Consider the following 20,771-nt stretch of genomic DNA (forward strand, 5'->3'; position numbering starts at 1 on the left):
TCAAAAAAGGGTAGTAGCCAGGAACCTGTGTTTGGTTGGACTAAACTAAAGAAAGCGACAGAAAAGGAAAGAATGAACAATGTTTCAAAGGAAAGATACATTGCATGTAGCAGGAGTTGTCAGTAAATATATCTCAAACAAAAGCATAAGAATTAAAATAATAATAAAGTGGAAAATTCTTAACACGACATGTTTTTTTTCTTTTCTCCAACCCAATAAATACAACTTCTATGTTCTGTTTCAGCTAACACAAAAAAACCCTTGTTGTTTTTCACTTCTTCTTTTTTTCAACATCTTTTTTTGCCCTACTTAGTGGGGTTTCTGAATTCTTTGTTGTAAAACAGTTCTGATGCATTCAAGCTTTCAAGGGTTATACTTGGTCTGCGTTTTTATAGTGTTTTCTCTTGTTGGGTTTTGCGTTTTGGGGTTGGAGGCTTCTCATAAAGGTTTCTTCTTTGAGATTCAACCATGCCTGCTCTTGTTAATAACGGTGGTAAGCTTTTTTCGTTTCTTTTCTTTTCTTCTTCTCTTGTTAAAGATTGGCTTTGGATTTATCGATCTGTTTATAATTCTTAGATTGATGCTATTGTTTGAAATTTTAAGCTTTATATGTGGATCACTTGTAAGAATAATCTATGTTGATTTAGATATCCATTGTTGGGTTTTTATGCTTGATTTTATATCGCACCCAAGAGACCTGATTTTGATTTTAGGTCATAGTTCTGTTGGTTTTATCTAGTTTAGTTTTGAACAAGAAAATGAAGACAAAAGATTGAGGAGTCATTAGTTATGTGAATATGTATTGTGAGGACTGGATCCTTGAAGATTTGCATCAGAAATAATTTGTAAATTTTGTAAAAAGAATGGAGCTTTATCTATTTTTAAGGCCTCCTTTTTTGTGTTTTATACGATTGGTTTTGAAAGGAAAAAAGACATTGTTGTGAGAATATGTCTGATTTCTGCTAACTTTTTTGGAAATATTCTTTGGGTTGTTTTGGCTTATGGTGGTTATTGTTTATTGGAACTTCAGGTGATGATGATTTCTATTCTGGGGGGTCTTTTTATACAAATTCCACAGACTTGGGTAGATTGTGTTCAATCAGTTCCCAAGTGGATGTCTACTGCCCTCCTTGTAAAAGAGCTCGTATTAGTGCCCCATTTCTCTTTGGGGAAACTGATTTTGAGCAGAATAAGCAACCGTCAATTGATATCCTTCCAGATGAATGCCTTTTTGAGATCTTCAAACGACTTCCTGGGGGCAGAGAAAGGAGCTCCTGTGCTTGTGTCTCAAAGCACTGGCTTATGCTTCTGACCAGTATTCGTAAGGGTGAATATGAGTCATCAAAGGTGGTCAAGGAGAATATTAATTCGGTTTCTGATGATGTTGAGATGGTCTCATCTGATGAAGATGATGGGTATCTTACAAGGTGCTTGGAAGGGAAGAAAGCAACTGACATGAGGCTTGCTGCAGTTGCTGTTGGAACAAGTGGTCATGGTGGGCTGGGAAAGCTTTCTATTAGGGGAAGCAGCTCTTCACGTGGAGTAACCAACTTTGGGCTATCTGCCATAGCCCGTGGTTGCCCTTCTCTCAAGTCACTTTCTTTGTGGAACGTCCCTCGTGTTGGAGATGAGGGTCTGTCTGAGTTAGCTAAAGAATGTCATTTGTTGGAGAAGCTTGACCTTTGCCAGTGCCCTTCCGTTTCAAACAAGGGTTTAATTGCAATAGCAGAGAACTGTCCTAATTTGATCGCTTTGAGCATTGAATCTTGCCCAAAGATTGGTAATGAGGGCCTCCAAGCTATCGGAAAGCTATGCCCCAAGCTGCAGTCCATCTCTATTAAGGACTGCCCACTTGTTGGGGATCATGGAGTTTCAAGCCTGTTGTTATCAGCATCTTCTGTCCTTTCAAAGGTTAAGCTTCAGGGGTTGAACATCACCGATTTTACTCTTGCTGTTATTGGGCATTATGGCAAGTCTCTGACAAATCTAATGCTTAGTGGTCTACAAAATGTGAGCGAGAAGGGATATTGGGTGATGGGTAATTCTCAGGGTTTGCAAAAATTGGTCTCTTTGATGATTACTTCTTGCTTGGGGGTAACAGATGTGAGTCTTGAAGCCATAGGAAGGGGATGCACAAACATGAAGCAGATGTGCCTTCGCAGATGTTGCTTTGTTTCTGATGATGGATTGGTGGCTTTTGCCAAGTCTGCAGGTTCTCTTGAGTGCCTGCAATTGGAGGAGTGCAATAGGGTCACACAATCTGGGATTATTGGTGTCCTCTCAAACTGTGGATTAAAATCTCTTACCCTAGTAAAGTGCATGGGAATTAAGGATATATCCTTGGGAGCTCCTTTGTCCTCTCCTCGCAATTCCCTTAAATCCTTGTCTGTTAGGAACTGTCCAGGATTTGGGACTGGCAGCCTGGCTATGGTGGGCAAATTGTGCCCTCAGCTTCAGCATGTAGATCTGACTGGGCTTTATGGCATCACAGATGCAGGTCTTCTACCTCTTCTGGAGAGTTGTGAGGCAGGACTTGTGAAGGTGAATCTGAGCGGCTGCTTAAATTTGACTGATGAGGTAGTTTTGGCCTTGACCAGGCTACATGGTGGAACCCTCGAGTTGCTCAATCTTGATGGTTGCAGGAGGATTACTGATGCAAGTTTGGTGGCAGTTGCAGACAATTGTGTTTTCCTCAGCGATCTGGATGTTTCAAGGTGTGCAATCACTGACTCTGGTGTTGCTGCCTTGTCTCATGCAGAGCAACTCAATTTGCAAGTCCTTTCTTTTTCAGGTTGCTCCGGAGTGTCAAACAAAAGCATGCCTTTCCTGAAAAAGTTGGGCAAGACCCTGGTGGGTTTGAATCTCCAGCACTGCAATTCAATCAGCAGTCGAACTGTTGAGCTACTTGTGGAGAGCTTTTGGAGATGTGACATCCTTTTCTAATCAAGGATAGAAGGCTGTTGAGCCAGATCTGAACAACTTCAATTAGAAATATCAAACTAGTATAGTCAGCTCACACGGGTAGCAACATTCAGCAATGTTTTTTGGTCCAACAAAAGGGTCATGTTGGTTGCTCTATGGCTTGGTGTTTTCCTGGGGACTTTGGCTGTTTGGCAGATGGCCTGTCCAGCCCTGTTATTTTTTTTCTTTTTGCAGGCTTTCTTGACACGGGAAAGTCTGTTGAAACTATCAAGCCCCCATTTGCAGGAGGCAGTTTCATAGCCATGGTTCCTGGAGAATTCTGTCATTAAGTCATGGTTTTAAGTTTCCACTCATGATCATCATATCTTTTGGTCCTATTTTGCTGGATGTCTCCCTACTCGGTGTTTTAGCTTTGTCATACATATCTTTATTGTAATGCTTGACTAAGCTTTCTTTGTTTTCAGTCCTATGAAGTCTGTTGTTTGGATCAGTGCATCTTGGTTATAAGCTTCCTTTTTTAGGGTCTTCCAGTGTTTGAAACTCCTGCAGGGTCCTGTGTTCCTTTTATCAGTGTCTTTACAGTGGTTGTTTGGAGAAGTTCTATGTTTGGGTGCCGCAGATTGGTGAGCTTTGGCTATGGCAGTGGATTCACTCGTCTGCCATAGCAACCTTCATTTTGGTTGGTTTTTTTTTCCTAAATAAGTCTAAAGTCTTTGTAGTCTTTTCCTTGTATATGGTTTGTACAACTTCAACTACACTGTTATTATCAATGAAGCTTTTATATTTTACCTTTTTTAATATTTATTTGTATCCTACTTCTGCAAGGATTGTAGAACAGTGCTGCAACCGGGGAAAAAATTTAGAGCTTTGAACGTGCCAATGAAGATCTGAGTCTTTTTTTTTTTTGAAAAGCTAATGTGACAATCTAGTAACACTGACTACTTAGAAATTTTTAATATCTCCATTTCCCAGCAGCCGGTCCAAAGAAACAGAAGAAAGAAATATAACCCAAGATTTTCAATAAAACGTTTGTTGACTCTATTGTTTAATGGTAGAGAGTTTTTGACTCTTTGTAGGCTGAAGATTAATTGAGCTTGAAGCAACTGAGTCACAGTGGTGTGAAGAAAATGTGTCAATGAAAAGGAGAAGAGAAAAAAAATAGAGAAAAGTATTGTTGGATCATGATGGGGTGGAGAATATGTAGAGTTCTACTCTTCTGACTCTTCCCATGATTTCCAAGAACGTGTTTGGACAAGATTTTGAAGAAAAACGATTTTTTTTTTCTTTTTGATTTCTTCCTTCATTGAAGCCACGGGAAATGAAAAAAGAAAGACGTAAAAGTAAGAGAAATGGAAAATTATAAGAAACTGAAATAACTGTATCAAAACCTTTTTTCCCGAGACTTGTAAATAGTACGAGGATGTCGAGCTGATCCATCTCTCATCATGAAAATCGGCTCCTTTTACACCTAAAGGGTAGAAAATTTCAAATCAAAAGAGTTCCAAAAATGCACCAAGAATAAGCATTCATGCACAGTCGCACTGTTTTAAAAAAAAAAAATAGTGAAACATTTTGGCAGTTGCATGTCTTATCAAACCATTTTTGCGGCGGGTTCAATTAATTTGAATGACTAAGGTATCATATGTATCAGTAGGACAGAGAAAAGGTTGGAAGAACTTATCTCCACATATAATAGCTTTCATCTCCTTCGTATGAAGAACTTCAACCAGTTTTATGGTGGGGAGAAGCAACTAAAGCAGCCATGCAAGGTCTGCAACTGATGCACCTGTTGACACACTTGGATTGCCGTGAACCCAGAACCATTTTCACTTGCTTTGAACTGTCATTACCTATAACAGATATTGACCCAACTGCCAAAAACAATCCAGGAATAAATGTTACACCGATTAGCAGCACAATGGAATCTTGCAGTACTGTATTTATTGGAGGTTAATTCTTCAGTGTCATCAGGCTCCTGTCAATTTGCTCATTTGTCTTTTCTCGGCCCTGTCATTTATAGGTTTAATCTAAAACCACTCTTCAACATTCTCACACAAATGAATTTATATAAATGTAAAAATATTTTCAAAATTAAAAGGCAAAATATGGAGAGTAAATATAGTGTTTGTAGCTTTTAAATCTTACTTGGAGGGTAAAAGAAAAAAAACTACTGCATAAAAATTCCTTGAGTTTGATAGCACTTGAATTTTCGAGATCTAAAGCTATTGATTTTTTTTTTTTTTGGTTGGAAATTAGTATATTTTCATTAAAGCAAATGCAAATTCTCATTAAAGCAAATGCAAATTCTCATATTTTTATGGTCTCTTTTGTAAAAATAAATAAATAAATAAATAATAAAAACAAAGAAAAAAAGTTATGCAACCTGACTGACTTTCAAGATTTTAACAATCTTTTAACAATAGCCGCCGGCTGCTTGACAAACTATAAAAAGCTTGAATTTATAGGTCAAAACATAAAACCAAATTGGATGTTTTAACAATGATTGAAGCAGTATTTATGGTGACAAAATGTGGTTTTGATGGTAGCGGAGAAGAAACCTGGAAAATGGTAGCGCTGCTGCTAATATGGTGAACTGCCAATGGTAGTAAATAACAGTGAAATCTGAAATCCATGAGTGAAGAAGACAGAGACTCCATTGGAGGCATGGTGATGAAGCTTTAATCTGAATTATTATTATTGCAGTTAACATATCATATCATTGAATGACATAACCAAGGCATTAACATGTGATCCTTTGCTACAAAAAAGACATAAAATACAAGGGTAACGGGGCTGCCTCTCCCCATAGGTTTCTACGAGTGTGGGAGGGTGAAAGGAGGAAGTGGAGAGGAAGAGTCAAAAACTAATGTATCAACATGGAGTAATAAATTCTTTTGATCCTCTTCAGGCAAGGAATTTATGATCTATTAACCCCGAAACCGATTCGTACGCAGCAGACACAATGTTATAGTAAGACATCAGGTTGGAGAATAGCCTATGTTGATTTAGATTTCCGTTGTTGGGTTTTTATGCTTGATTTTATATCGCACCCAAGAGACCTGATTTTAATTTTAGGTTATGGTTCTGTTGGTTTTATCTAGTTTAGTTTTGAACAAGAAAATGAAGACAAAAGATTTAGGAGTCATTAGTTATGTGAATATGTAATGTGAGGATTGGATCCTTGAAGATTTGCATCAGAAATAATTTGTAAATTTTGTAAAAAGAATGGAGCTTTATCTATTTTTAAGGCCTCCTTTTTTGTGTTTTATATTATTGTGCTTGAAAGGAAGAAAGACGTTGTTGTGAGAATATGTCTGAATTCTTCCAACTTTTTTCGAAATATTCTTTGGGTAGTTTTGGCTTATGGTAGTTATTGTTTATTGGAACTTCAGGTGATGATGATTTCTATTCTAGCGGGTCGTTTTATACAAATTCCACAGACTTGGGTAGATTGCGATCAGTTTCCAAGTGGATGTCTACTGCCCTCCTCGTAAAAGGGCTCGTATTAGTGCCCCATTTCTCTTTGGGGAAACTGAGTTTGAGCAGAAGAAGCAACCATCAATCGATATCCTTCCAGATGAATGCCTTTTTGAGATCTTCAAACGACTTCCTGGGGGCAGAGAAAGGAGCTCCTGTGCTTGTGTCTCAAAGCACTGGCTTATGCTTCTGACCAGTATTCGTAAGGGTAAATATGAGTCATCAAAGGTGGTCAAGGAGAATATTAATTCGGTTTCTGATGATGTTGAGATGGTCTCATCTGATGAAGATGATGGGTATCTTACAAAGTGCTTGGAAGGGAAGAAAGCAACTGACATGAGGCTTGCTGCAGTTGCTGTTGGAACAAGTGGTCATGGTGGGCTGGGAAAGCTTTCTATTAGGGGAAGCAGCTCTTCACGTGGAGTAACCAATTGGTTGCCCTTCTTTCAAATCACTTTCTTTGTAGAACTTCCCTCGTGTTGGAGATGAGGGTCTCCCTGATTTAGCTAAAGATTGTCATTTGTTGGGGAAGCTTGACCTTTGCCAGTGCCCTTACGTTTCAAACAAGGGTTTAATTGCAATAGCAGAGAACTGTCCTAATTTGATCGCTTTGAGCATTGAATCCTGCCCAAAGATTGGTAATGAGGGCCTCCAAGCTATTGGAAAGCTTTGCCCCAAGCTGCAGTCCATCTCTATCAAGGACTGCCCACTTGTTGGGGATCATGGAGTTTCAAGCCTGTTGTTATCAGCATCTTCTGTCCTTTCAAAGGTTAAGCTTCAGGGTTTGAACATCACAGATTTTACTCTTGCTGGTATTGGGCAGTATGGCAAGTCTCTGACAAATCCGACAAAGGGGTCATGTTGGTTGCTCTATGGCTTGGTGTTTTCCTGGGGACTTTGGCTGTTTGGCAGATTGCCTGTCCAGCCTTTTTATTTTTTTTCTTTTTGCAGGCTTTCTTGACACGGGAAAGTCTGTTGAAACTATCAAGCCCCAATTTGCAGGAGGCAGTTTCATAGCCATGGTTCCTGGAGAATTCTGTCATTAAGTCATGGTTTTGTGTTTCCACTCATGATCATCATATCTTTTGGTCCTATTTTGCTGGATGTCTCTTCGTCATACATTTCTTTATTGGAATGCTTGACTAAGCTTTCTTTGTTTTCAGTCCTATGAAGTCTGTTGTTTGGATCAGTGGATCTTAGTTATAAGCTGCTTCTTTTTTTAGGGTCTTCCAGTGTTTGAAACTCCTGCAGGGTCCTGTGTTTCCTTGCATCACTGTCTATATAGTTGTTGCGTCGAGGAGTTCTATGTTTGGGTGCCGCAGATTGGTAAGCTTTTTCTACGGCAGTGGATTCACTCATCTGCCATAGCAACCTTCATTTTGGCTGGTTTTTTTACCCCAACAAGTCTTTAGTCTTGTAGGCTTTTCCTTCTATATGGATTGTTCAACTTCAACTACTCTGTTATTATCAATGAAGCTTAGATATTTTACCTTTTTTATATTTATTTGTATCCTAATTGTGCAAGGATCGTAGAACTGTGCCGCAACCAGAGAAAAAATTTAGAGCTTTGAACGTGCTGATGAAGGTCTGAATCTTTTTTATTTTTTTTGAAAAGCTAATGTGACAAATTAGTAACAATGATTACTTTGAAATTTCTAATATCTCCAATTTCCAGCTGCATGTCCAAAGAAACAGAAGAAAGAAATATAATCCAAGATTTTCAATAAAACGTTTGTTTACTCTACTGTTTAATAGTAGTGAGTTTTTGACTCTTTGGAGGCTGAAGATTAATTAAGCTTGAACCAACTGAGTCACAGTGGTGTGACGAAAATGTGTCAATGAAAAGAGAAAAAAAAAAAGAAAGAGAAAAGTATTGTTGGATCATGATGGGGTGGAGAAAATGTAGTGTTCTACTCTTCTGACTCTTCCCATGATTCCCAAGAACGTGTTTGGACCAAAATTTTAAAGAAATTTTTTTTTTTTTTTTATTTCTTCCTTCATTGAAGCCATGGGAAATGAACAAAGAAAGACGTTAAAGTAAGAGAAATGGAAAATTATAAGAAACTGAAATAACTGTATCAAAACCTTTTTTCTCGAGACTTGTAAATAGTACGAGGATGTCGAGCTGATTCATCTCTCGTCACGAAAATCGTCTCTTTTTACACCGAAAGGGTAGAGAATTTCAAATCAAAACAGTTACAAAAATGCACCAAGAATAATCACTCATGCACAGTTGCACTGTTTAAAAAAAAAAAAAAAGCAGTGAAACATTGAGGCAGTTGCATGTCTTATCAAACACCATTTTGGCGGTTGGGTCAATTAATTTGAATAAGGTATCATATGTATCAGTAGGACACAGAGAAAGGGTTGGAAGAACTTGTCTCCTCGTATAATAGCTTTCATCTCCTTCATATGAAGAACTTCGACCAGTTCTATGGTGGGGAGAAAGGAACTAAAGCAGCCATGCAAGGTCTGCAACTGAAGCACCTGTTGACACACTTGAGTGGCCTTGAAGCCCAGAACCATTTTCACTTGCTTTGAACTGTCATTATCTGTTACAGAAACTGACCCAACTGCCAAAAACAATCCAGGAATAAATGTTACAACGATTAACAACACAATGGAATCTTGCAGTACTGTATTTATTGGAGATTAATTCTTCAGTGTCATCAGGGTCCTGTCAATTTGTTCATTTGCCTTTTCTCGGCCCTGTCATTTATCGGTTTAATCTAAAACTACTCTTCAACACTCTCACATGAATGAATTTATATAAATGTAAAAATATTTTCAAAATTAAAAGGCAAAATATGGAGAGGGAATATAGTGTTTGTAGCTTTTAAATCTTACATAGAGGGTAAAAGAAAAAAAAGGTACTGCAAAAAATTGCCTGAGTTTGATGGCACTTGAATTTTCGAGATCCAAAGCTTTTGAAAAATTTTTTTTTTGGTTGGAAATTAGTATATTTTCACTAAAGCACATGCAACTTCTCATATTTTTATGATCTCTTTTGTTAAAAAAAATAAATAAATAAATAATAAAAACAAAGAAAAAAAGTTATGCAACCTGACTGACTTTCAAGATTTTAGCAATCTTTTAACAATAGCCGCTGGCTGCTTGACAAACTATAAAAAGCTTGAATTTATAGGTCAAAACGTAAAACCAAATTGGGTGTCTTGACAATGATTGAAGCAGTATTAATGGTGACAAAATGTGCATTTTGATGGTAGCGGAGAAGGAACGTGGAAAATGGTAGCGGTACTGCTAATATGGTGAACTGCCAATGGCAGTAAATAACAGTGAAATCTGAAATCCAATGAGTGAAGAAGACAGAAACTCCATTGGAGGCATGGGGATGAAGCTTTAATCTGAATTATTATTATTGCAGTTAATATATCATATCATTGAATAACATAACCAAGGCACTAACATGTGATCCTTTGCTACAAAAAAGATATAAAATACAAGTCTAATGGGGCTGCCTCGCCCCATAGATTTCTACGAGAGTAGGAGGGTGAAAGGAGGAAGCAGAGAGGAAGAGTCAAAAACTAATGTATGATCATGGAGAAATAAATTCTTTTGATCCTCTTCAGGCAATGAATTCATGATCGATAAACCCTGAAACCGATTCGTACGCAGCAGACAATTTTATGGTAAGACAGAAGGTTGGAGAAGCTTAGCAGAAGAGGAATAGCTTCCTTAGGCCCATTTGCTCAAAGATTAGCATCACATCCACAGAAAAAGGATCAGCAAGTCATTGATCTAAGAAAACTGGGAGTTGCAAGACCCCCCGATGGTTTCCAGATGATATTTTCTAGTTTAGCACAGAAATTCTTGTAGAACTGCAAAAGGAAAACATAAGAAGTATATCACTAATTGCTGATAGGCATTCATAGCATATTTACCGTCAGACATCAAACATGAACAAACTCGCAGCATTAGATGATATTATACATGTATAAAACAAACTCTTAAGAAAAGTCCATGAGCAATTAATTGTCTGATTCATACATCATTATCCAAGCCAGAAAAAGTTTTAAAAAACTATGAAGCCAGGGTTTGCCATAGCCCACAGGGTGGGCAGCTAAGAGACAAGACTAGCCACATGAATATTGTATCATGAAATGGAAAATTACAGAGATAATACTAGAAACTGAAACGAATCTGCCATAAGAAGTTCACCCTTAGTGCAAAAAACAGTAGGAGAAAAAGTTTGAAAGAGATATTTTAGTCTCATGCAAAGAAGATAGAGAGTAGCAGTGTAAATGGTGCAAGGTACAAGTTGGAATCTATGAACTTGGAAATGGCAGAAGGAAAGACAAATAAGAACATGAGAAAACACATAGCAGCGTTGGCCTTTTACTAGAGCATAATGAAAATTTAATCCCTCTAAAAGACCAAAAATGGTTGAATTGTAGCTTTTTGGGACCAATTTGTGAGAAGTGACTACACTACACAAAAGATTTTGTACATACTTGTTAGAATAACATGAAATCTCTGTAACACATTCTATTTTAATTTAATTTGTTTTGAATGTAACTCATAATTTTTTTTAAAGGTTAAGAGAAAGCTACGAGTAACACAATGACAATGGAAGTGTAGCATACCATGTCTAAAATATGAGGAGCAAGACACATACAACCAACCTTGTGATATTCAAGAGTATCTCCAGCAGCTTTTTGAACATCTACCATGAACAGGGATGGTGCAACTTCAAAAACCTACATAAGAGATATAAAAATAACTTTAAAACAGAAGTCATATTGAAATTCATCTGCCAATGGAAAAATGCACTGATTACCAAATGAGAAAACAGTTCTAGGAATATACCGCCAGGACAACCACAGATTGCCCGACCTTATTTGCAGATATTCCCTCAAGTCTTGTCTGTGGTTAGAAAGAAATAAAATTTAAGGAAAAATAGATAATACAAAATATAGGACACTTGTAAACTGATGTTCTTTTGCAATATAAAACATGATTGCCCACTCAAACAATGGGTGACCCCAACATCACTTTGCTAAGAACAAAAAGAAGTTAAATTAACCCAGACAATGTTATTTCCTTATAAACCTTTTCCATTCAAACTATTATTAGGCAAAGGGAATGAACAAATTACACATGGCCGCATGTCTTAAGCTGCTGGTAATTTTTTCTGAGTTTTTGAGAAGTGTTCAAGGTCAAAATTAGCTAGGTGCCTATGACAGAGGAGCTACTTCAAGGGCTTCTCTATCAGCAGGTTAGCGTACCTATGTAGTTTTTATATTCTTTAGAAAAGAAAAATGATATAACGAGAAACAAAAAACTATTTGGGTAAAAAGATAAAATGGCTTCATTTTGTCAAAAAATCTCTCAAGCATACCACTACTGAACAGTGACCTTCGTTTTGTAAATGAAGATATGTTCACAAGTCATACCTTGTAATTACGTGTATGAACTTTGACACCCATTGATTCTGCAACAGCTTCAACACTTGAGATTATAATTCTTGCTGGTTTGCGTGATACAAATCGAGTTTGCCGTTCTACATAATCCTGCCAAAGAAAAAGCATGGTCTATAGCTTGCACACTAGCATTAAATGGTATAATCTCATTCTCTCAATGTAAATTATCAGCAAACAGCATTGACAGGCATTTATGTTGTAAAACAAAAAAGTGATTATCACCCCATCCACCCTTTCTGATTGACTGAATATTATGCAAGTTAATAGCAACTCGATACACTTTTCATATTTTAAGCAAACATATCGAGCAATGAAAATATAATCTATAACCAACCAATAACCATTATGAAAAGAGAGAATCGGTCATGCTCTGAGATGAAGCAAAATAACATAAAAGATCACATGTTAGCAATACTCCTTTTGTAACATCAACAATATGGAGAATTGAATGAGAAACTAAGAAATAAAAAAGGACTACAATTTCATATGGCAGCAAAAATACTGACTTATATTGCGCTACCTGTTGCCTGTCAAATAAAGCTGATAGATTCAAGCCTTGGGATAGCGTAATCATCTCAAATGCATTCATTATCAGGGGACCCCCCTCATCGGCGATAGACTGCTCAGCTACATACTGGTCCTGCAAAATATAGTTGTGATTACTCAGCAAAAGAGAAATATAGAACAGAAAAAAAATCCAGGGAACAGAGTTCTCAAGGCAATCAGGATGCATTTAACATGCCCAACTCTAATAACAACCATTAATGGTGACATGAAAGAAAAAAATGAAAAATCTGTAAGCTAGAATCAGAAGGTCTCTTAGGCCAAGAAGAGGAACTACAATACAATGAACAAAAGAATACCCACCTCAATGTCATCAAAAGCTGCATGAACATCCTTCAAATTCACTTCTTCTTCTCTAGGTCTCACAGGAACGTAATGCTTCGCAAGCCATGGATCTTTTTTAATTCCCTCAATTTGAATACGCTGCAGGAATGCAGGAAACAATCAGAAAGCAGTTCAGAAACATCAAACAAGCATCAAACAGTTCTTAACTTTGCATTATTCACCTTGCTCCATCTAACTAATGCCTACCATCATAAATTGAAAAGTTTGGAAAAAATAGTCACAAATGATAGTGTTTTAAAAATAAAATAAGACCAGATGTAATGAAATTTTATTCTTTAATTCCTATGCCTAAGCTACCTGCTTTTTATAAAATTCATGAACTTTTCATGTAAAAACAAGTTCTTGGCCCATTTATTTGATAATTGCAAGGGTAGTGCTTTGTCTGAAGGAACCTGATATTTGGGTTCTTCAATGTACTGAACATCCACCAGATCCCAAAGTGGCAGACATCAGCCAATGCATTGAGTAGCTCAAGGCTGTGGAAAAATATTAGGCATCCATGGACATACAGGATAATGCAATACATATGATGTATTAATGACAGCGTTCAGATAAATTAAACCTAGAGCTAAACAGTAAGTTAAATATACTCACAGTTATAGGATTGGGATCAAGAATCTTCTGTATTAATGATTTTGCCCCAGAAGAAAACCAAAATGGACAAGAAAATTGGGCATCATTAATCTGCACATTGACCAAAGGAAAAGATAAAAGTTTCATAGTTATATCAGTGCACTTACTAAGTGCTTAAATGATACACATTAAGTTAAGTTAAGGTGGCTCCTCCTATCAAAACATATACTAAAAGGTAGGATTTACAAGAGTGACAAATAAGTAAATATTGGATTTGAAGCCTCCATTATTTTATATGCAAAGACACATGAATTCCAGTTTCAGCACAGGACACAAGTCTGACAAAGAACATAACAAGAACAAAAATAAGATGGCATGCAATCATTACGACTCAAAATAATGGAGGAGAAAGCTGTAGGAGCATTGCAGCATAACTGTAGACAAATAGCTCAATAGCTGTCAGTGTCTCCAAATGTTGTAAAAATTATTCGTTCATAATGATGAAGCACGTTGCAAATTACTAATGTATTAACTGTCAACCGTGAAAAAATGATGGTAATAACCTTTTTGTACAAGGTTGGAAGGTCTATCTCGTCAAATGGAAGATACCCAGCCATTATCACAAAGAGAATGACTCCGCATGACCACACATCAGCAGCCGCGCCATCAAAACCCTGGTTGCTGAGCAGCTGATGGGCAATGATTTACCTTGAGAAATTCAACTACATAACAGAAACCTAAACATAAGCGTGTATTTAAATGTACTGATCCTTGTTTAAACACAAGTTACACAACATGCTTACAATTTACAGCCATGACTAGCTCTAAGCAAGTAAGAAACTACAGAAATTAGAGAACATGTCATAATGACAAACAAAAAGTCAATTATCATCACAAAAGATATTTAACAATTTATGAGGAAGATAAAAATACAAAAAGCATAAACTGAATAAAATTTAATAGACAAGTGCTTATCAAGAAAAACCTGAAAGTCTTAACCAATTTTCCTTGGTTTGCCATTCTTCAATTTAATTCAGCAGTAACATCCCTAGTACCCTTGGCATCTCAGCCCCTCCCCCCCCTTAACTAACAAATGGAAATAATTCCTAGCAAACATCATAAACTAATGATAAGAGTATTTTAAGGACCTTATCAGTTCCAGCGCAGCCATAGCACATGTAATGTAGCACTCATTAATATGTATTTATTGACTCAATACTTGTAATAATTGATAAAATGTATATTAAAACAATGAATGGATAATGATTTGATGGAGCAACAGAGCAAAGGCAGTGAAGGGAAAGATCAGTTGTTAAAATATCTGTAGACAAACAAGTAAAAAGTCAATTGGGATCAAATCTAAGGAAACATATATGACTTGGGAAAATAGGGCTCTGCTTGTCTGGTGGATGACAATAATATTGGCAATTGAGTTAGAATTTGATTTGGAATTTTTGACATTATTTGGTGCCATTGACATACGGAATCCTATTATTCAGAAAAAAAAATTAATGTAAGCAATTTCAAGAGTCCAGCAGTTCAAAATGTAAGAAGCCAGAGTAGACACAACTAATTTGACCAAAGTCATAAGAACAAAAATTCATTATATTTTGGAAGTCAAACACACTGGCAAAGAATAATAGACAATAAGACAAAGTTGCTGCTAAACCTTAAGTTGCTTGAATGTACCTCTGGTGCAACATAATTTGGGGTTCCAGATGTTGTGTGGAGAAGTCCAGCCCCCTGCTGCTCATAGGCATAAACATGTAATGAGAGAAAGAGAGAATAATTATAAGTGAAGACTCGTTGCTGTATAGAACCTAAATAGAAGTCAATATGCTTACTTGCTGTTGTAATGCACTCAAGCCAAAGTCAGAAACCTTCAAATTTCCATAAGAGTCAAGAAGAAGATTTTCAGGCTATAAATTACAAAGAAAAAGAAAAGTTAGTAGTTAGAATTAAAAGATGGAATCTTGAAATCAGTGTTTTTCAAGATCTTGAATTCAAAATATTGCACCTTTAGGTCTCTGTGGTATACACCCTTACTGTGACAATGAGCAACAGCATCAATAAGCTGTTGAAAGTACCGCCTACATTCATTCTCGGGTAGTCTTTGACAGTGAACCTACCCAAAGAGTTAAAACAGGAGATAAACGTTTTTCCAGGGGGAAAAACCCAAGAACAAAAAAAGGAAGGAAAAACACGAAGAAATTAATATGGAGAAATAAAAAAAGATGGGAATACTTTGGTGACAGGAGATGCCTTACAATTTTATCAAAGAGTTCTCCTCCACTTACAAACTCAAGAATAATATATATCTTTGTACTACTAGCCAAGACCTAAATTTCATAAAAAAAGGTACAAGGTAAAAATCAACAATGTAAGTGGGAACATCAATTTATGATGTACAAGGTAAAAGTATACACATACCTCATTCAACCTAACTATGTTAGGATGTCTAACAATCTTCATTATGGATATCTCTCTTTAATCTGTATCCAATAAAAAAACAAAAAGGGTTAGCCAACTAATTGGCACAGAGGAAGAGATTCATCAATCAAGCTGGTAAGTAAAATGCTTCTACAATTTCAAAGCTCATAGAAGCTTTCAAATATTATGAAGCCAAAGATTTAAAATTCTTGGGCTTAGATTTAAATGACCGAAGGAACATGAATTCAAATGCACATATATCCCCTAGCTGTGCTGCAGGCAGCAGGTTTCTCTCCTCCTGAGCACTTGCATTGTATGCACAATACGACTTTGGATTTATATTAGACTAACATTATTTAGAGGGAAAAAAATAATCTTCAGACACCTTTGGTTGCTTGGTTTCTGAAAGTGATGTGATCTAGTTTTTCACTAAATAAATTCAAAAGCTAAAACAAAAATAGCTATTTAGCTTATCAAAAAGACTTCTTCTACTCAACCAGAATCCTCATGATTCAGAGAATTTTATTATAACAATCCTGCATCAAAACGGTGTCCCTGGAACAGGTCCATGGGGAACAAATGAAAGTTATATTGAGAAATAGCAAGGACTATAAGAGATACCAGAGAAAAAGAGTAGAAGAAAAATAAAAGTGATGGGAAGAATATAAATATATTGGTCTGGATATTGAGAATTATAAACGGCATAAATATAGAGATATTTCCCAAATCAACAATAGAGTATTTTAAATACTCATTCTATAAGTTACAGCAAATTAAACCCGCCGGGCCAATGTGGAAGTGGCATTAAGTGAAACTTTAACAAAGTTATTTCCACAGGCAGTGCATGTCTGAGACCAGAAGGCTCATGCACCCTTGAAAATCATTCTAACTCACCAATCACTTTTTTGGAGAACTTGCCGAATACATTCTTAGGTCAATTTGCTACTTACATTCTACAGAACACTGCTGTCTCATGCATTCCTTATAATAGCACATCCCATAGCCATAATCTTACTAACCATAATTCAAGCAAAACATGACAAACAGCCCAAACTCGATTTCCAACCAAGCAATCAAAAGGCAAAGCCAATATCGGTTATTTTAAAGTGAATTCAGTTACTTTTGACAAAATTGGGAGACAAGAATCATCATTTTTAAACTAGTTTGCTAAACAAAACATTAGCAGTTCAACAAAAGCATTGCATACGAATTACAAAATCTAAAGCCAAAGGCTTTTACGGGTTTTTTTTTTTTTTTTTTTAAGAATTAAATAAATAACTGATCAACCATTCTGTGCTTAAGAATGGTGGTTTTGGCCAAAACTTTCATGGCCACGCTCTCTCCGGTGTCTGTATTATGCGCAAACTTAACTTTGGCGAATGTTCCTTCGCCAATTGTTCGCCCAACCTCATACTTCCCTACTTTTCGTGTTCCTTTCTTCATCATTCTTCAACGTTCATTTCACACCAAAACTTTTACACCTTAAACACAAAAAGAAAATGAAAATTTGAGAATTTACTGTTCATGCTGACTATTTGGGACTAATAATTTAATAATTATTAGTCAAAGATATAGGCAATCTCTGTTGGCTGCTGAGAAACTAGACAAATAAAGGAGAACAAAAAACAAACTAAACACAGCCTGTAAGTTTTACTAACAAGATAAAAAATTTTAAATCGAGTTTAACACGCAAGATTCTCTGATACGATAGAATAAAATAATATTATGAATAAAATTAAATTAAATAATATTATTTTATTTTATATTTAATATATTTAAATATTAAAATATGATAAATTATTTATTTATCAAAATTATTTTTTTTCAAAAATTATATAATTTTTAAAGATACAAATGAACATATAAATTTAATAAATTAAAAATAATTTTTTTTACTTAAAAAAATTGAATAATCTTATGCTAATTATTGGATATTAATTTTTTTTATAATTTTATTTTCTTTTTATATATAAATCAAATATGATATAAAATAATTATCATCTTATCTTATCAATAATCTTATATATCAAATATAATTTTAATAGATAAAAAGAGTAATTCAAAAAAAAGATTAGCATAATGCAATTGCAGAAGAGAGAATGCGAATATTAGAGGAATATTCTGGCGAAAAATTTACCGCCAATAAAACTTGTGAAGCTTACAAACTGAAATATTTCGTGTTGGAAAACCGGAAAAAGAAGCAGACTGGTGGATTTTAGGCGCCGGTAAATTGATTGATCGGAGCAGGAAACGCAAAGGGATATAAAGAGCTGGAATTTTTGTTTTAATTTTGTTTTGTTGTCGGTGGAGCTTGTTTTATTTATTCTTTGGCCGCAAGTTGCTTTTTATTTATTAGCCTTCTTTTTTTTTTCTTTTTAAAATTATTGTATTAGGTAAAACATTATTTGAGTTAAATTGACCATTTTGTATTATATTTTATTTATTTTATACTAAATGGATATTATATTTATATTGTATTCATAAATTTGATAAAATATGAAATAAATTTTTATCAATAAATCAAATATGAAATTTTTTTTATTTTTATCAAATTCATGTATAATTTTTATTTTAATTTTAAATTTGTGTGATTTTTGTGTATTTTATATATTATTTTTGTATTATATTATTATGTCATTTTAAATTTTACAAAATTTAATTTAGTGATAGATTTTAGCAAATTAATTACCAACAATTGTATTCATACAATAATATTTTTGTAAATAATAATTTTACTAATATTAACCATTGTCATAACTCATAAGAGCATCCGTCAGCAATATTTTTAATTAAATAAAAAACTTTGTAAATTGTACACAATAAATGTATCATTTATATCATAAAATAGTATTTCCATAATAACAATATTTTTGTATTAAAATAATAACAAATTTTATTACCACGTCACTTTTCACATGGCCTGTACTCAATTATAGCATATCGAGAATTCAAGATGTCACAGACTTCATCAAATCATTATTACGAAATTAATAATTGAGTCAATTTTACTTTTGATTCACTTTATTAATTACAAGTAAGAAGAGGTTAGGTTTGATAATCAATCCTGAGTAAAGTTATTATCGAGTAGGTTCGAAATGAATTTTATTCGTACGAATTTAATTTAATTTTATGTGTTGTTAAATTTAAATTTGATTTTATTAAAATTTTTTTTTATATTTTTATATCTAAATTTGATTTTGATTTGATATTATATAAATTAAATTTAATTTGATTTGATTTGAAATTAATAAAATATTATTTTTTAAATATAAATATTTAAAAATATCATTATCTAAATATATATAAATAAAAAATTAAAAAATTAATTAAAAAATAATTTTTTATATAATATCGAATCAGATCAGACTGAGTTTATTTAAAATTTAAACTCGATCCGATCTCGATTGTTTCATAATCTTATTCAATTCGATCTAAAACTCAAATTTAAAAAAAAAAATCGATTTTGTAATGTTATATCGGTCGAAATCCTTTGAAGATGGATTAAATTACCGATCATAGTCCTTAGAAGCTGCCTACGTTGTAGGAGGGGTTTCCTAAATTGAGCCAAATTGCCAACTTGTGATTTAGTGATTTCATTCACTCGTAGTAGTGTTTTTAGACTAAAATTTTAAAAAATCATTTATAATTTTTAAGATATATTAAAAATTTTAAAAATAATTAAAAAATAAAATATATGTCATTTTTTTATTATACTTATCAATTAAAATATTTTAGTGCATAAAAAATAAAAATTTTAAAATAATATCATAATAATAGCAAAATAATTATTAAATTTAAAAAAGTTAATTAATTTATATTATCATTAAAATAATATCTAATAAATTTTAAATTTAAATTTAATATTTATAATTAATTGATTTTAAATTTTATGAATAAAAAATTTTTGAAAGAGCTTATTTATTTATAAAATTTAACTCAATTTGATATCAAATATATCAAATTCAAAATGATTATCGAATACTAAAAATTTTGGACCACAAAATAATGCATCAACTGCCAGTGAAATTCTTGCCCCCAAACGCTCCTCTCCTTTGTAACAAGCTCATTCAGGTTGATAAAAGCTGAAGTGAGTTTGAATATAAATGAAAATATAAAAATTTATTTAAAAAATAAAATAATTTGAAAGTTATTTTTAGTATTTTTTAACATTTAAATTTACTTCTTGATTTGAAAATTTAAAACATATTAATTTAAGATGTCAAGAATATTAGGAAAATTACACTTGGGTGTATTGAAATAGAAATGAATTAACTGTAGATGATTTATAAAAAAAAAATGATCAAGCGTTGATCATGCATACGACATAAAAAGGAAATTATTTTGACGTTTTTGTTATTAAAAAAAATTATGTTTATCATAAATATTATTTTTAAAAAATACATTTAATGTATTTTTTTTGTCAAAATTCAGTAAAAAAACAATGAATTGTAAATTTCTTCTCCCAAAAAAAGAGGAAAATTACTTTTTACTGTCCATGGCAATTATGGACAAAAACATCACTATTTACTACTTAATAATTTTTGCAAGTAGCGACGTCGCGAAAAAAAGGATGGCAATCACGAGCAATGTGACCTACTTAAACTTTTTTTATATAAAAAAATCTAAAAAAGAAATAATTGAGACTCAAAAGACGAAATTAGCCTTAGATTTGCAAGTTGCAAGGGAACTTTGGATGGGACCCGTAAAAATCATGGAAGAGGGTGCTGCATCCGTCCACTTCTAACCAATTAACAACAGCCCACCCGGTCACCCCCATTAGACCTGATGCTATTGAATTGATGGCCTCTAACTACGCACCGTTGAGGCCAATTGCCCCAACCCCACCCCGGGCTCCACCACTTGCTTCAATTTGCGGCACCGTCCCATCTAGACCATTCACTCAAGTAAATCAGTGGCACCCCCGTAAATCAACTTCAAAATTCAGGGCTTTTTCTCTTCGGAGTTGTAATACGATTACCGTAGGAAAAATCCTGCCACTTCCTTTCCTGGGGAAAATGC

The 20,771-nt window shown here is 34.3% G+C and overlaps 2 protein-coding genes across 2 annotated transcripts; one reads left to right on the forward strand and one right to left on the reverse strand.

Moving 5' to 3' along the window:
- Positions 1–246: 246 nt before the first annotated feature.
- Positions 247–3,720, forward strand: LOC111303272 (EIN3-binding F-box protein 1-like). The gene is made up of 2 exons (XM_022899402.2): positions 247–493; positions 1,031–3,720. The coding sequence occupies exons 1-2, from the start codon at positions 469–471 to the stop codon at positions 2,941–2,943; spliced, it is 1,938 nt and encodes a 645-aa protein (XP_022755137.1). The 5' UTR covers positions 247–468; the 3' UTR covers positions 2,944–3,720.
- Positions 3,721–9,752: 6,032 nt separating this feature from the next.
- On the reverse strand, positions 9,753–18,072 carry LOC111304227 (CBL-interacting serine/threonine-protein kinase 24-like). The gene is given in 16 exon segments (XM_022900751.2): positions 9,753–10,177; positions 10,179–10,238; positions 11,043–11,117; positions 11,227–11,283; positions 11,814–11,930; positions 12,361–12,480; positions 12,708–12,827; positions 13,344–13,433; positions 13,886–14,011; positions 15,012–15,065; positions 15,167–15,241; positions 15,340–15,447; positions 15,590–15,661; positions 15,753–15,807; positions 17,032–17,233; positions 17,890–18,072. Coding segments are annotated over 15 exon segments (1,323 nt in total). The 5' UTR covers positions 17,199–17,233; positions 17,890–18,072; the 3' UTR covers positions 9,753–10,150.
- Between the last annotated feature and the right edge of the window lie 2,699 nt (positions 18,073–20,771).

Source organism: Durio zibethinus, chromosome 13 (genome assembly GCF_047325235.1).
Source record: "Durio zibethinus cultivar Kanyao isolate XHJ-2024 chromosome 13, ASM4732523v1, whole genome shotgun sequence".
NCBI lineage: Eukaryota > Viridiplantae > Streptophyta > Magnoliopsida > Malvales > Malvaceae > Durio > Durio zibethinus.